Source organism: Lutra lutra, chromosome 9 (genome assembly GCF_902655055.1).
Source record: "Lutra lutra chromosome 9, mLutLut1.2, whole genome shotgun sequence".
Taxonomy (NCBI): domain Eukaryota; kingdom Metazoa; phylum Chordata; class Mammalia; order Carnivora; family Mustelidae; genus Lutra; species Lutra lutra.
Genome location: NC_062286.1, coordinates 92,258,540 through 92,274,921, shown reverse-complemented (window position 1 = coordinate 92,274,921; position 16,382 = coordinate 92,258,540). Strand labels below are relative to the sequence as shown.

Sequence of the window (16,382 nt, the reverse complement as noted above, 5' to 3'; positions counted from 1 at the left end):
TTGACTATAGTTTTGTAATAAGGTTTGAGATTAGGAAGTATAAATCCTCTAATTTTGTCCTTCCTTTTCAAGATTGTTTTGACTATTCCAGATCCCTTGCATTTCCATTGATCTACCTAATCCACCTCATGAATTAGTTTATCAATATGCAAGGAAGCCAGCTAGAATTTTGACAGGGATTATGTTGAATCTGTAGATCCATTTCAGAAGTATTGCCATCTTATCAATGTTAAGCCTTCCAATCCATTGACATGGGATGTCTCCATTTTCCTAATTCCCCTGCCTGGTATTTTGCAAATTGGGAGCCCCTTTCTACCTTGGCTCACCTTCTGAGGCTGCTTCTTGGTTTTGAGGAGAATTGTCTAAAAACTGCTGCATGAAAGTGTGAAGTAATGGTATGAATGCAGCTGTAAAAAATCAGAGAACAACACTGCTGAAACTGAAACCATGGAGTTTTCTCAAAAGGCTTCTGGTCAGCTGCTGGTCAGAATTCTAAATGGAGTATATAGAAATACAGTTTAAGAGTGTCACTGCATGGAATATGGGTCCCAAAGTGGCTCAGGCTGGTCGCCCTGTACAGGCCGGACATCCCAGTCAAACCCTGGCCCGACAAAGCCTGCCGACGACGGTCTGTGGAAAGTGAATTCTCTTGCTGCATTCTGCAGCCAGCTGTTTTTTTAAAAATTGTCTTTTGAACATTTTAACCTGCAGGAAAGATAAAACTATAGTACAGTCCATACTTCCCCATGGATTCACACCTGAATCTGAGATACATACGCTCATCGTGCATGTGCACTCACAGACACACCCCTTTCCAAAGCCTGGTTTTGCTTCGTAACTTTTTATTTAGGAGCAACATTAGATTTGCAGAGGGTCACAAAGATAGTGTGGAGTACTGTGTGGTGCTCTCTTTCTGCATGACCATAGCACCATTATCAAAATGAGCTGGCACTGGCTCAGCACCTTCTTCAGATTTTTAGCACTTTTTTCTCTAATGTTATCTCTGTTCCTGATCACATCCAGGGTCCTCTGGTTATTATGTCTCCTTAATCTCCTTCCACCTGTGAGTGTTATTGGTCTGTCCTTGTCTTTCGTGACCTTGGCAAATTGGTGAATGCTAGCCAGGCAGTTCACAGAATGACCCCTAGTTGGGGGCCTGTCCAGGGCTCTCTCTTGATTAGTCTTGGTTGGGGGCTTGGAAGGAATACCACAGGGTACCTTCTCATCACAGCATATCACCGTGACCTGGTACTGAGGCTGTTAACCCTGTCACCTGAGGAAGGTGGCACAGCCAGTTCCCTTCCCTATGAAGTTACAGTCCCCCCACAGACTGTTGAGTAGCTGGGAGTCACCCCAATCCAGCCTACTCTCAGGGAAAGGGATTGGGCACAACCTACTGGAGGGACAGATATCAGAATTTTTGGACATTTGTTGAAACCACCATTGTAATTAATAAATATTTTGGGGGTGATGTTGGAGGCTGACAGATACCCCATTAGTCTGTAAAGCTGTGTCCGCTAGTTTCAGTATTCATGGTGACTCTTGTCTGTGACAGTTACACTGTCCTGTATTCGTGGTGATTTTCTGTCCCGCTCGTTCCACCTGTGTGCGTTCATTGGAATTCTTCTGTAAGCAATATTTCTCCCTTCTTCCCCATTTATTTTCCCAGGCTTTCCTTTTGATGGCAGGAAGCAGCATGGAGTCCCGTGTAAGAGCAAGACTCTGAGGGCCAGAGTGTGGCTCATTCACTGCCGCCCCATGGCCCACTGGATGGATGGTTGTGAGGAATAATTCATACCTTGCGTGGGAAGGGCTCAGAACCCCACTTAGCTCCCAGCGTGGGGTTGGTCCTTCTCATTGTTTACACAGACTGTTGCATATCCCAGTCCCCCAGAGTCAGGCAGCAGGCACTATCCAGATGTGTACCCAGTGAAAAGGGATGTGTCCATCCATCCATCATGTTGTGTTGACTGGGTGTACTTATCGTGGGTGTCAGAAGTTGTTAATACTTGGAAGTATTACCCTGTCACAGGGTTGTTTTCTCCTATGTTAGAGAGGTGAGGAGGTCATTTACTCAAGGGCACGTGGTGGGGAAGAAGCCAAGGTAAGTTCAGACCTGGCTTTGTCCATTCTGGGAGCCTTGTTCCCCAGTGCTGCCCTGCCCTCCCTCCTGGCATCTGGGGGAGGCCAGCTTACATCCAGCAGGGCAGTGAGCAGAGGCTCTGTAGTCAAAGGGTCCTGAGTGCTGCCCTTGGAAAGCTGAGGTTGGCCAAGGCTTTGCACAGGGATGAGCCCATCTGGGGGCTGTGTGGGTAGCCCAAATGAAAGACCTAAGTAGGTACTCTTACGAATTTGCTCATCACCCTAATCTTCATCATGTGTGGGGTTGGAATGTAAAATCTGAGATGGTTTCTTTTCCCTCCTCAGCGCATCTATTACCTTTCCTTGGAATTCTACATGGGCCGCACACTGCAGAACACAATGGTGAATCTGGGCCTTCAGAATGCTTGTGATGAAGCCATTTATCAGGTACGGGACCCTAGGGCCCAGCTGCTGGGTAGCCTCTCATGGCACACTAACTCTTAATCCAGGCCTCGCAGAGGTAAGCACTGACGTTGACATTTTCTCCATCTGGGGCTAGGAGTGACTTATGGCATAGTCTCTCCTACACGGGGCAGAATGGGTCAGTGGGTGGCACTCCTCAAGGGGCAAACATAAGGATTGGAGGGGAAGCTAATGCATGAGCCTGTGAGCACAAGGATGCATAGTGATGCTAAGGTTTCAAGGCTTCTAAAAGCCATTGCACTCCTCATTCCCACCCCAGGGGCAGATTTACCGCAGGGCAGAAGTGGGTGGTTCTGTCCTATTTTTTGTCACTTTACTGAACTAGTAACCCACCTCCGGTCCCCTCTCCCACCCCAGGCAACCTGTTGTGTTCATCTAGCCCTCTAGGTATAAAATTGCCCTTTCTACCCAGTCAGAATAAAAACTGCCTTTGCTTAAGTGTTCGTCCTTAACAATTGTAGACTTGGATGCTGATTCCATCCACAGTTCATCTGTGGCTTTAGAGCAGAACTGAAATCCAGAACGTCTGTTTTCTGTCTCCGTACGTACCCCCTTTCCCTGGACACCACCTTCCTCCTGCACTGGACACTCAATACATAGTTCTTAAGGTATGAACGTGCAGCACTCCCTCCCTCCTGTGTGAACATATCAGGGTCCTCACCAGAGCTTTCCCTCCCCTAGCACCCTTGCTTTTGTTCAGTTTTGGTGTGGGAGGCGCTATGGAGGCACCACTGGTAGCAGCATGGTAGGGACCTCACATGGGTCTCAGCAGCCTCACATTTCTGGAGTTCCCATCTCCCTTTCCATAACTTAGTGGAGAGGAGTCGCTGGGGCAGTTAGTTTCAGTTAGCAAAGTAAAAATTTGGAAAAAAAAATGTGACTCCCCAAAATGGGAATCAATCCTCAAAATTATATAAAAAGAGACTGAAAGGGAAGACAGTGGTGGAGTAGGAGGACCCTAGGCTCACCTTGTTCCATGAACACCTAAATATCCCAGAAATCAATCTGGAGACTGACAGAACAAGCTCTATAACTAAAGAGAGAAAAGAAGCTACATCAGAGAAGGTCGGAAGTATGGAGACATGAACGGTTTGGGAGAGAAACCAATCACAGCCACGGTGGTTGGGAGGGAGCCATGATTGCAGCGAATGGCAAGAGTCAGGCTAGCACAGAGGGGAGCACGCAGGGAAGACGAATCCCCACAGCAACTGATGTGGAAAGTGAGAGGGGCTGAGGCTGAATTTTATGACTTCTTACAACCAGTGGGGCTTACTTAAAGCCTGGGGTTTTAAAGATCAGTGGGCTTGGCTGGGATAGTGGGCGTTCCACTGCTATTAGAGAAAAGGCAGGCAAACAACCGCAGACACACTGCATGGAAACAGCTACCTGAAGAGCACCTGGGACACACAGTGGGAAGGTTATTTGCTTATCTCAGAGCATGTTACAGAGAGGCAGCATTCACAGAGACCCCTCTGAGAACAAAGGAACTGGCAGTCACCATTTCTCTTCCATACCCCTCAGCATATGCACAGGGCCACCTGGGGGAACTGGCACAGTGCCAAAACTCACTAGGTCACTTGCTTATACCAGGTCTCACCCCCCACCCCCTGGTGGAATTGCTCCTCCCAGTCATGCTTGTCTCAGTCCCAGAGTGGTGATCCCTTCCACCAGAAGACTGGACCAAACCCCTGCTCACACTGTGTCTCCTGTTGTGGGAGTTTGGGGGGGGCTTCGGTTTCAGCAGTGGTGGAGACAGGTATCATTTCACAAGCAGACTAGAGCCCACCTAAGTCAAAACTTGCACATTTGGGCCAGGGATTAAACACTGCCCACAACAAAGAGAGTGACTGCAGATGACTGGCTTGAAAGACAAAGTGGCCAGGACACAACAGAAGCGTGCACAGAGCACACATTGGAGACACTCCCTGAAATTCCAGGTCCTAGGGAACATGGGACACTGCACTACAGAACACTATAGAACCTCATCTTCCTAAGCCATTACCTCAAGAATAGGAGATATAGTTGACTTTCCTAACACACAGAAATGGGTATAGAAACTTAGACAAAATGAGAAGACAGAAATTTATTCTAAATGACAGAACAAGATAAGGCCACAGTCGGACATCTAAGTAAGACCCATAAAAATAACATGCCTGAGGGCGCCTGGGTGGCTCAGTGGGTTAAGCCGCTGCCTTCGGCTCAGGTCATGATCTCAGGGTCCTGGGATCGAGGCCCGCATCGGGCTCTCTGCTCAGCAGGGAGCCTGCTTCCCTCTCTCTCTCTCTCTGCCTGCCTCTCCATCTACTTGTGATCTCTCTCTGTCAAATAAATAAATAAAATCTTTAGAAAAAAAAAAAAAAAAAATAACATGCCTGATAGAGAATTTTACTTGTTTGTTGGTTTATTTATTTATTTATTCCTGATAAAGAATGTAAAGTAATGATCATAAAGATACTTGCTGGACTTGAGAAAAGAGTAGAAGACCTCAGACATTTAACACTGAGATAAATAATATAATAGGCATAACAGGTTCAATACACAAAATGAGAAGCATGCTTGATGGAATGAACAGCAGGCTGGAAGAAGCAGAGGAATGAATTAATGACTTAAAACACAGAATACTGGAAAGTAATCGTTTAAGAAAAGAGAGAGAAAAGGATTATGCAAAACAAGAATAGATTTAGGGTAATTAATGACTCCATCAAACATATTATATGGATCCCAGAAGAGAGAGTCCCAGAAGAGAGGGAAAAGGGGGCAGAAAATTTAATTGAGGAAATAATAGCTGAAAACTTCCCTAATCTGGGGAAAGAAACAGCCAGATCTAAGAGGCACAGAGAATTCCCCCAACAGAATTAACGAAAGTAGATCCCCACCAAGACATATAGTATTTAAAATGGTAAAATGTAGTGATAAAGAAAAAAATGTAAAGCAGCAAGACAAAAGAAGACAGTTACACAGAAGGAAAACCCCCTAAGGCCTTTAGCAGACTTTTCAGTAGAAACTTTTCAGACAAGAAGGGAATGGCATGATATATTCAAAGGGCTAAATGGGAAAAATCTTCAGCCAAGAGTAAAGAATTGGTCCAAACAGTCATCAACTTAATATAGACATATATGCGGAAAATGTTATATAAAAACCTGATAGGGGGAGCCTGGGTGGCTCAGTCAGTTAAGCATCTGCTTCTGGCTCAGGTCCCAATCCTGGGGTCCTGGGATCAAGTCCTGCATTGGGCTCCCTGCTCAGCAAGGAGTCTGCTTCTCCCTCTCCAGCTCCCCCTGCTTATGAACGCTCTCTCTTTGTCAAATAAATAAATAAAATCTAAAAAAAAAAAAAAAAAAAAAAAAACCAAAAAACCCAAAAACACTAATAGTAACCACAAATCAAAAACCACTAACAAATATGCAAAGAATAGAGCGAAATCCAAATATATCACTAAGAAAAACAGCAAACCATGAAAGAAAGAAAAGAAAGAAAAACCTGGCTGGCTCAGTGAGAAGAACATGCACCTCTTCACCTCGGGGTTGTGAGTTCGAGCCCCATGTGGGGTGTAGACGTTACTTAAGTAAACTTTTAAAAAAAGACATGGGGTACCAGAATGAATAAAAGAAGCAAGATCCATCTATATTCTGTCTACAAGAGACTCATTTTAAACCTAAAGACACCTGCAGATTGAAAGCAAAGGGATGGAGAAATATTTATTAAGCAAATGGATATCAAAAGAAAGCTGGAAATGCAATACTTCTATCAGAAAAAATAGATTTCAAAACAAAGACTGTAACAAGATAAAGGGAAAGACAAAATACAATAATAAAGGGGACAATCCAACAAGAAGATAAAACCATTGTAAATATTTATGCACCCAACACAGGAGCACCCAAATACATAAACAGTTATAATAATAATACAATAATAGTAGGGACCATAATAGTAAGGGACCATAACACCCCTCTTACTGATGGATAGATCATCCAAACAAAAATTCAATGAGGAAACCATGGCTTTTTTAAAAAAAAGATTATTTATTGGTAAGAGAGAGCAGAGCAAGAAATAGAGCATGAGGTGGGAGGGGGGCAGAGGAAGAGGGAGAAGTAGGCTCCCTGCTGAGCAGGGAGCCCAATGTGGGGCTCAATCCCAGGTCCCTGAGATCACAACCTAAGCTGAAGGCAGACGCTTAACTTACTGAGCCACCCAGGCACTCAAAACTGTGGCTTTGAATGACACATTGGACCAGGTAGATTTAACAGATGTATAGAATATTCCATCCTAAAAACAGCAGAATACATGTTCTTTTCAGGTGCACATGGAACAATTTCCAGAATAGATCACATATTAATTAGGCCACAAAGCAAGTCTCAACAAATTCAGAGGCATTGAAGTCACACCATGCATCTTTTCTGACCATGACACTACCTCAAGAAGCAAGAAAAACCTCAAACAACCTAACCTTGCACATAAAGCAGCGAAAAAAAGAACAAATAAAACCCCAAAGCAACAGAAGAAAGGAAATAATAGAGATGAGAGCAGAAATAAATGATATAGAAACCATAAAATTTTTAAAAGTAGAGCAGATAAATGAAACTAGCTCATTCTTTAAAAACTTTAACAAAATTGATAAGCCTCTAGCCAGACTCATCAAGAAACAAAGAGAAAGGACTCAAATAAAATTACAAATGAAAGAGGAGAAATAACAACTGACACCACAGAAATACAAATAACTATAAGAGAATATTATGAAAAACTGTATGCCAACAAATTGGACAGCCGAGAAGAAACGGATAAATTCCTGGAAACATATAACCCACCAAAAGTGAAGCAGGAAGAAATAGAAAACTTGATTTCTTTAGAAATCAAATCAGTAATCGGGGTGCCAGGGTGGCTCAGTTGTTAAGCATCTGCCTTTGCCTCATGTCATGATCCCAGGGTCCTGGGATTGAGATCCGCTTTAGGCTCCTTGCTTCGTGGGAAGTGTGCTTCTCCCTCTCCCTCCCCCCGCTTGTATTACCTCTCTTGCTGTGTCTCTCTCTGTCCAAAAAAATTTAATTAATTGAAAACCTTTAAAAAAAAAAGGAAATCAAATCTGTAATCAAAAAACTTCCAACAAGCCCAAGGACCACACAGCTTCTTCACAAGTGAATTCTACCCAACATTTAAAGAAGGCGTAATATTTCTCAAACTATTCCAAAAAATAGAAAAGGAAGGAAAACTTAAAAATTCATTCTGTGAGGCTAACATTACCCTGATTCCAAAACCAGATATGTACATTTTTTTCTTAAAAGTGATACTTCACTCACTTTAAGCTTTTTTATTAATCTTATATTTGAAAGGTTTTCCTGATGATCAAATCTTTAGTGTCTCTAGGTACACAGTTGCTGAACCCTTATAGTTGTAAGATGGGGTGCCAGATTTTTTGAGTGGGAACCAAATGATGATGCAGGGCTTAGGTGGACCCCCTCCCCCAGGCTCCTGAATTTGTAATGTAGTGTGAAAAGTGAAACAGGCCACTACTCTATTGTACAGGGCTGGAAAGTAGTTCTGGGGAGCAGGTTACACTAAAAACTGGAACTTGAATAGAAGTACCTCCCTCCTGACTGAGCCATCAAGGGTGCATTTAAATATTTTCTTTAATCATAGAAAATTTTAATTATGTACAGAAATGGAGTGACTGCTATGATGAACTACTTCCATATACCCATCACCGGCCTCCGCCTATCTTCAAGCCTCACTCATGACCTCTCTTGTTTCCCCTCACACCCCTAATACTCCCAGATTATTTAAGCTAATATCAAACAGCATATTTCACTTTTTGCTATTTCAACAAGCATCTCAAAAGATAGGGTCATACCATTATGACCCCTAAGATATTGACAATAATTTTCAGGCAATTGACAAACTTGTTGATTGCCTTATAATTTTTTAACAATGTATTCAGAAAACTATTTGCATTTGGTTGATATGTCTCTTACGTCTCTCTTAATCTATAAACTTCTCCACTTTTTTAGTGTCTGCCTTGCAGTTTATTTGCTGAGACTGAGTTTGTCCTGTAGAGGGTCGTACAGTCTATTTGAGTGATGGTGTCCCTAGCTGGTTTTTTTTTTTTTTTTTTTTTTTTTATTGATTTGAGAGAGAAAGAGAGAGAGAGAGAGAGAGATCACAAGCAGGGGGGAGGGATAGAGAGAGAAGCAGACTTCCCACTGAGCAGGGATCCTGACATGGGACTCGATCCCAGAACCCTGGTATCATGACCTGAGCTGAAAGCAGACCACTTAACCGACTGAGACACCAGACGCCCCCAGCTGGTGTTTAACCTCCCACCTTGTCCCAGGGATTTTGCTCTCACCAATTCTACTCAACATCATACTGATGATTTTAGCTGGGGTATTTAGGCAAGAAAATGAAATAACAAACATCCATATTGGAAAGTAAGAAGGAAAGCTATCTCTATGTGCAGCTGACATGATCTAGAAAATCCTTTGGAAACCAATAAAAATATATTAGTACAAATGAGTGAGTACAGCAACTTTGCAGGATATAAGATCAGTATACAGAAATCAATTGCATTTTTATATACCTGCACTGAACTGTCCAAAAATGAAATTAAGAAAGCAATGCTACTTAAAATAGCATCAAAAAGAATGCAATTCTTAGGAATTAATTTCCGAAAGAGATATAGACTTACGTTCTGAAAATTGTAAAACATTGTTGAAAGAAATTAAAGGAGACCTAAAAATGAAATGACATTACAGGTCCACCCATGCCTTAGAAGACTTAATCTTAAGATGGCAATATTCCACAAATCCATCTACAGACTTATGGCAATTCTCACTAAAATTCCAGTTGTCTTCTTTGCAGAGATTGGCAAACTGATCCTAAAATCCAGATGAAATGCAACAGACCAGAAATAATTAAAACATACTTGAAAAAGAAGAACAAAGTTGAAGGACTCATACTTCCAATTTCAGAATTCACTGTGAAGCCTTAGTTGTCAAGACGGTGTGGTACTGGGTACCGGCATAAGAATAAACATATAGAACAATAGAGTAGAATTGAGAGTCCAGAAATAAATCCTCACATTTATAGTCCATTGATTTTTTCCTCCAGTTTTTCAAAATTATGGTAAAATAAACATAACAGAAATTGTATTCATATTGTACCATACTCACCACTGTCCATCTCTAGAACCCTTTCTCTCTTGCAAAGCTGAGCCTCTGTATTCATTAAACACTAACTCCCAATTCTCCCTTCCCTCAAGCCCTGACAGCTACCATTCTACTTTCTGTCTCTATGAATTTGATATTCTAGGTACCTCGTGTAAGTGAACTCATGCAATGTTTGTCTTTTTTGTGGCTGACTGGCTTAATACTAATACCTTCAAGGTTCATCCATGTTGTAGCATATGTCAAAATCTCCTTCCTTTTTAAAGTTCTGTGAATAATATTCCACTGTATGTATATACCATACTGTGTTTATCCATTCATCTGTCTTTAGGTACTTTGATTGCTTCTGCCTTTTAGCTCTTGTGAATAATACTTTCATGAATGTGAGTGTGTAAATATCTCTTCAAGACGCTGCTTTCAGGGGCATCTGGGTGGCTCAGGTAATGATTCTGGAATCCCAGGATTGAGCCCAACATCTGGCTCCCTGCTCTGTAGGGAATCTGCTTCTCCTTCTGCCCTTCACCCTACTCGTGCTGTCTTACCCCACTTCTGCTCTCTGGATCTCGTTCTCATTCTCTGAAATAAATAAAATCTTAAAAAAACAAAAAACAAAAAACCTGCTTTCAGTTCTTTTTGGTCTATACCAAGAAGTGGAATTGTTTGATCATATGATAATTCTGTATTTAACTTCTTGAGGAAACATCATATTGTTTTCCACAGTGGTGACACCATTTTAATTTCCCACCAGTAGTGCACAAGAATTCCAATTTCTCTACATCCTCATCGACACTTGTTCTTTTTCTTTCTTTTTTAAAGTAGCCATTCTATTGTAGGGGAGATAGTATCTCATTGTGGTTTTAATTAACATTATTACTGATGAGTGATGTTAAGCATCTTTTCATGTGCTTATTGGCCATCTAAATATCTTCTCTGGAGAAATGTCTGTTCAAGTCCTTTGCCCATTTCTCAATCGAGCTCTTTGTTTTTTGTTGCTGTTGTTGAGTTTTAGGATTTCTCCATTCTGGATATTAATCCCTTACCAGATATGTGATTTGCTAATACTTTTCCCTGGGTTACCTTGTCACTTTGTTGATAGTGTCCTTTGATGTGGAAAAGTTTCCGGTTTTCTTTTTTTTTTTTTTTTTAAATATTTTATTTATTTATTTGACAGAGATCACAAGTAGGCAGAGAGGCAGACAGAGAGAGAGAGAGAGAGGGAAGCAGGCTCTTGGCTGAGCAGAGAGCCCGATGCGGGACTCGATCCCAGGACCCTGAGATCATGACCTGAGCCGAAGGCAGCGGCTTAACCCACTGAGCCACCCAGGCGCCCAGTTTCCGGTTTTCTTGAAGCCCAGTTTTTTTTTCTTTTGTCACCTGTGCTTTTGGTGGCCTGTGCAGTCAATTGATTTTCTTCTTTTTGAAGAAAAGTACCAAAACAACTCAGCAGAGAAAAAATAGTGTTTTTGATAAATGATGCTAGAACAGTTGGTGTCCACATGCAAATAAATGAAGTTGGATCCCTATCTCACACTACATATAAAAATTAAGTCACAGTGGATGAAAGATCTACATATAAGAGCTAAAACCATAAAGCTCTTAGAAGAATATATATGAGTAATTCTTTATGATTTGGTAATAGATTCTTAGAAATGACACAAAAACATAAGCAATAAAAGGAAAAATAGTTAAACTGGACAAGAGTAAAAACTTTTGGGCATCCAAGTATATTATGAAAAGGTGAAAAGACAAAATAGGAGAAAATATTTGTAAATCATAAATCTAATCAGTGTCTGGTGTCCAGAATGTACAGACAGCCTAATTTAAACATGGGCAAAGCACTGGAATCAGCATTTTCCCAAAGAAGGTATGAAAATGGTCAAAAAGCATGTGAAAAGGTACTCCGCATCATTAGTCATCTGGGAATGCAAATCACATCCACTTGAGTGGCTATAATTGTAAAGACAGAGAACAAGTGTTGGCTAGGATGTGGAGAAATTGGAACCCTCATACACTTCTGGGAGAAGTAAAGTGGTGGACCCTCTTTGAAAAATAGTTTGTCAGTTACTCAAAAAGTTAATCATAGAATTGTGTAAACCAGCAATTTCACTCCAAAGTTTATTTCCAGGAAAAATGAAAACATATGTCCACGCATAATATTGTACATGAATGTTCATAGCAGCATTATTCTTATAGCCCAAAAGTGGAACAAGCCTAAATAACCCTCAGCTAATAAATGGATAAACAAAATGTAGACTAGTCCTACAACAGAAAGCTATGCAGTGATAAACAGTACTGATAACGTGCTCCAACATGGATCAACCCTGAAAACATCATTCTAATTGAAAGACGCCAGATACAAAAGGCCAAATGTTTGTATGTGTTTCCATTTATATGAAATGATGAGAATAGGCAGATCTGTAGTGACAGAAAGTAAGAAAAGTGATTGCCAAGATATGAGGGAATAGGGAAAGTGGGAGTGATTACCAGAAAGTATGGGGTTTATTTTGGGGGGCAGGGAAGTACTGGACTCAGTGGTGGTTGCACAACTTCGTGAGTATGTTAAAACCATTGAATTGTTTGATTTAAAGGGTGGATTTTTTATGGGATGTGAATTATATCTCAATAAATAAAAAAACAGGCTAACGTGCTCTATCATGCTTTTTCTGTCTTCGGTTCAGAGCCCACTTTTGCGAGATTTTAGACTTGCTGTCAGTTAGCTCTTTTTTTGTGCCTCTTTTTTTTTTTTTTTTGTGCCTCTTTTGAATAGTCTCAAACTCATGGCAAAATTTGCCTTACTAGGCGGAGGTGTACCTACAACATTCAAGGTGAAAACAGAAGAGAACAAAACATCTTGCCTCCCACATTGGCTCTTAGCTCGCCTTTATGTAGTGTAATGGTCTTTGACTTTAGCAAATGTTTCATGAGTAAGAGGTTCCATAGTCAGATAAATTTGGAAAATGTAGTTAAACGTGTTTCTTAAATTGGAGCCGGTGTGTACTACTGGGTAAATCCCGCCTCCCCCACATACCCAAATATTTTTGGTGGAACACATTCCTTGAAATTGCTATGGGAATTCAGTCAATATTTTGAAATCTTACTCTGAATCAGATTACTGTTTGTGTTAGTACCATTCAATTTATTTAATAGACACTAAACCATCTCTTTATGACTTTGATGTTTTTATTTTTCCACAAGTTTGCTTTCACTCTTTGTAATTTATCGGATTCTTGAAGTGTGGTCTGGAGACCTCTGGGGACTCTGAGTCCTTTTCAAGTGGTCCACTAGGTCAGAACTGTTTATTTTTATTCAATCATGACTATGTGGTGAAGCTTTCCAGAGGCTGTATGATGTATAATATCTCAATAGATTGAATGCTAAAGCAGGACATTTATTAAAGAGATTTGTAAAAATGTAAAACACTGCTACTCTTCTTAGTATATTTATTTGTTTTAAAAACTGTCATTACAAAAAAAACCCTGTCATTACATTGTGTTATGTTAATATTAATGGGATTATTAGTTTAAAATGAATTCATATATACTTAAAAAATATTAATCTGTTTTAAGTTTCTAACTTGATAAATACTATAGATATAATTCCATTAAAGAATAGCTCTTGAAGTCCGCCAGAAGCCAAAAAGTTTAAAACACACTCATCAAGATAATTAATGTGAGCCATCTGTGAAGTTTAACACACGAAAGCCAGATTGATGGAACAGTTATCCATCCAAACCATTGTGGGATGGTTTCAAGTCAGGTGAAGAAGTTGGGACTTTGTTACTTTCGTTCCGATTTTCAACATTCCATATACCTGCTTCACAAGATTGCTTGAATGCAGTTGGGATACCCCGGGAAAGGTGCTTTAGTTTAAAAAGCTGTTGCATAGGAGTTCCAAAGATGGCAGAGCAGAAGGACCGTAAGCTCACCTCATCACAGGCACACTTAGGTGACTCCCACATCGGTGTAAATAACCCAGAAACTGACCTGAAGCCTGGCAGAACAGATTCTCTACAACTAAATGTAGAGAAGAGGATACTTCGGGGAGGCAGATAATAAATATAGCTAGTTAAATAATTAGTAAATAAATATATAAGTCACATAAATATCATGAGACCATACAAAACTAGAGAATTACTGAAGCTACTGGTTTCATTTTTAGGATACATGTTATGATCTGTTCACTGTACATAGGTTAATAACCTGGCAGTATTTATCTTTGGCTGTTAAACCATGCTCCCTTTTGATTATTAATTCTTTTTTTTTTTTTTAAAGATTTTATTTATTTATTTGACAGATCACAAGCAGGCAGAGAGGCAGGCAGAGAGAGAGGAGGAAGCAGGCTCCCTGCTGAGCAGAGAGCCCGATGCGGGGCTTGATCCCAGGACTCTGAGATCATGACCTGAGCCGAAAGCAGCGGCTTAACCCACTGAGCCACCCAGGCGCCCCTGATTATTAATTCTAATGTAGTTTGGCAGCTTTTAAAATGCCTGGAAACTTTCATTTTCATGCTTTGATTAAGTGCCTGATTTTAATATTAGATTTTCAAGTCTCAAAGAAAGCAGACTCTGAGCTTTGACTGATTAAAAACTGACAAGATTTATTATCTTTTCACCTGTTGCTTGAGGAAGATATTAAGTGATACTGAAATGTTGGCTGTTTTTTTTCATAGCTGGGGTTGGACTTGGAAGAACTGGAGGAAATAGAAGAGGACGCTGGCCTTGGGAATGGTGGCCTGGGGAGGCTGGCAGGTAACCCCACCTTCTGGCTAGGCATGGCCTCTCCTGATATGGTGCCCCGGTCGCTGATCACATGGTGAGGCTGAGGTCAGCTGTGCTCCAAACAGCAGTTTATTGGGGTAAATTGGCCCCTCTGAGTGGATGGGAGAATATGTCATCCAAGTGGAATAAAATGCAAAACATGTTTTCCTTCACACAAGGATACTTCCCGATGATCATGAAGACGGGGCTTGCCAGTGTTGGGTAGCTGGCTCTGGGGGGTGGTTCCAAGGTACTGATCACATCCCACAGCTGGTAGTTAGGAGAAAGATGGACAGACACACACGCATGCACACAGGCACACACATATACACACGCACATGAGTGAACATGCACATATATGCATGCACACGTCTGTACACACACAAACACAGGTACAGGCACATACACATGTGCATACACACACACGATTGATGAATGCAGCCCTGCTGGCAAGCTGTTCCTGCTTTACTGTAGTAAACAGATTGCCCCAGAATAGGGGAGTCATTCTTTTTGGGATATTGCTCCTTTGGGTCATTATGTTGGAGGGCATATCCAGTTTTGTTTTGTTTTTCCTGTTTGAGTTATTTTTGCTAGCCTTTTAGGGCAAAGGGAGTGGAGTGAAGGACTTAGAAGTGGAATGCTGCCTAGTGGTCTCAGTTGGAAGAACATGTGGCTCTTGATCTCAGGGTTATGAGTTCAAGCCCCACATTAGGTATAGAGATTACTAAACAAACAAACAAATAAATAGACTTAAAAAAAACAAACAAGAACTTAGAGGTGGAAATCACTGTCACAGTGAAATTTGATTTTGCTGTGTGCTTCAAGGCTCTTGGGCACAGTGTTTCTGGAAGAGAAATAGGCCAAGTTTTATGTTTATGTCCCCTTGTGTGGGGGCCACGAGAGGGTGGGCTCAGACCCTTGCCATGTTGTATTACTGCTCCTTCTGAGAGTTGTCATTTTGTAAAGGGATCAAACCCCTTCATATTTATCTGAGTATGTGTATGTGTTTATGTTTTCAAATCTTAAGTTAAATTCTTCAAAAATTATAAAAGCAGCATATGTTTCTCTCAAATGAAATAACACCTGGATCTGTGTAATGGGACAGCTGACAGGGCCTGCCCCACCTCCACCTCTTCGTGGGAAAGGTCTCGAGGTCCCTGCATCTGCTCTCAAATGTAGGGCTTTTTTGTAGCTTATGATGTGATCATTGCAGACAGGAAGCTGAACCTTACTTCCCCCACAGATGGAATCAGGGCGCCCCCTCCTGAGGGAGCCCCATTGTGCGGCAAGCTTGGGACGTCAGTCCCCTGCAGTCCCCTGCACCCTCAACAGCTCTCTTCCGGTCAGTAAAACAGCACCCATTTCACGAAGCTCGAGGAAGGCTCCAGACCACTTGGTCTCCTTCACAGCTCAGGACAGCTGCCTAACCTCCTCTCCGACCCCAAGGGGTGACTGTCAGCCAAAACAGTCCCATCCCTGGACTTCCACCATCTGTTCCCTTCAGGGGTTCAGGCGTCTATAGGCCTTCCACAGTCTGGTTCCTCTTTAGACTTCCTAGTCAGTTTCCTGCTCCTTCTGCAGCATCACTGGCCTTGTCCATGGACTGGTGTGACCTCCTCTGGGACTCCTCTCACCCATGTAGATGTGGGTAGCCACCAGCCCCTTGTAAGAAAACCTGTGTTCTTTCTGCGAGAATGATTTCTTCAAAACAGGAGCCCAGGTCTTACATTTGTGGATACTGTTGTTGCTTCCCCTTAGTACAAGGTCTGATAACAGGGGTCTGGGAGTATTTGTTCAGTTCAGCAAGTATTTTATTTGCTTGTTTCTTATGGACTTTTTTTTTCCTTTTTAATCTGGAAGTTTAATAAGGCTGCTTTCTGGATCTTTACTTAAAACATTGTTTT

General features: G+C 41.5%; 1 protein-coding gene across 1 annotated transcript in view; it reads left to right on the top strand.

Annotated features, from left to right (window-relative positions):
* PYGB (glycogen phosphorylase B) overlaps positions 1 to 16,382 on the top strand; it is a 56,887-nt gene that overhangs the window by 12,384 nt on the left and 28,121 nt on the right. The window contains exons 2-3 of the mRNA XM_047744211.1: positions 2,428 to 2,529; positions 14,391 to 14,469. Of these exons, the coding sequence (XP_047600167.1) occupies positions 2,428 to 2,529; positions 14,391 to 14,469 (181 nt within the window). The remainder of the gene's footprint in view (positions 1 to 2,427; positions 2,530 to 14,390; positions 14,470 to 16,382) is intronic.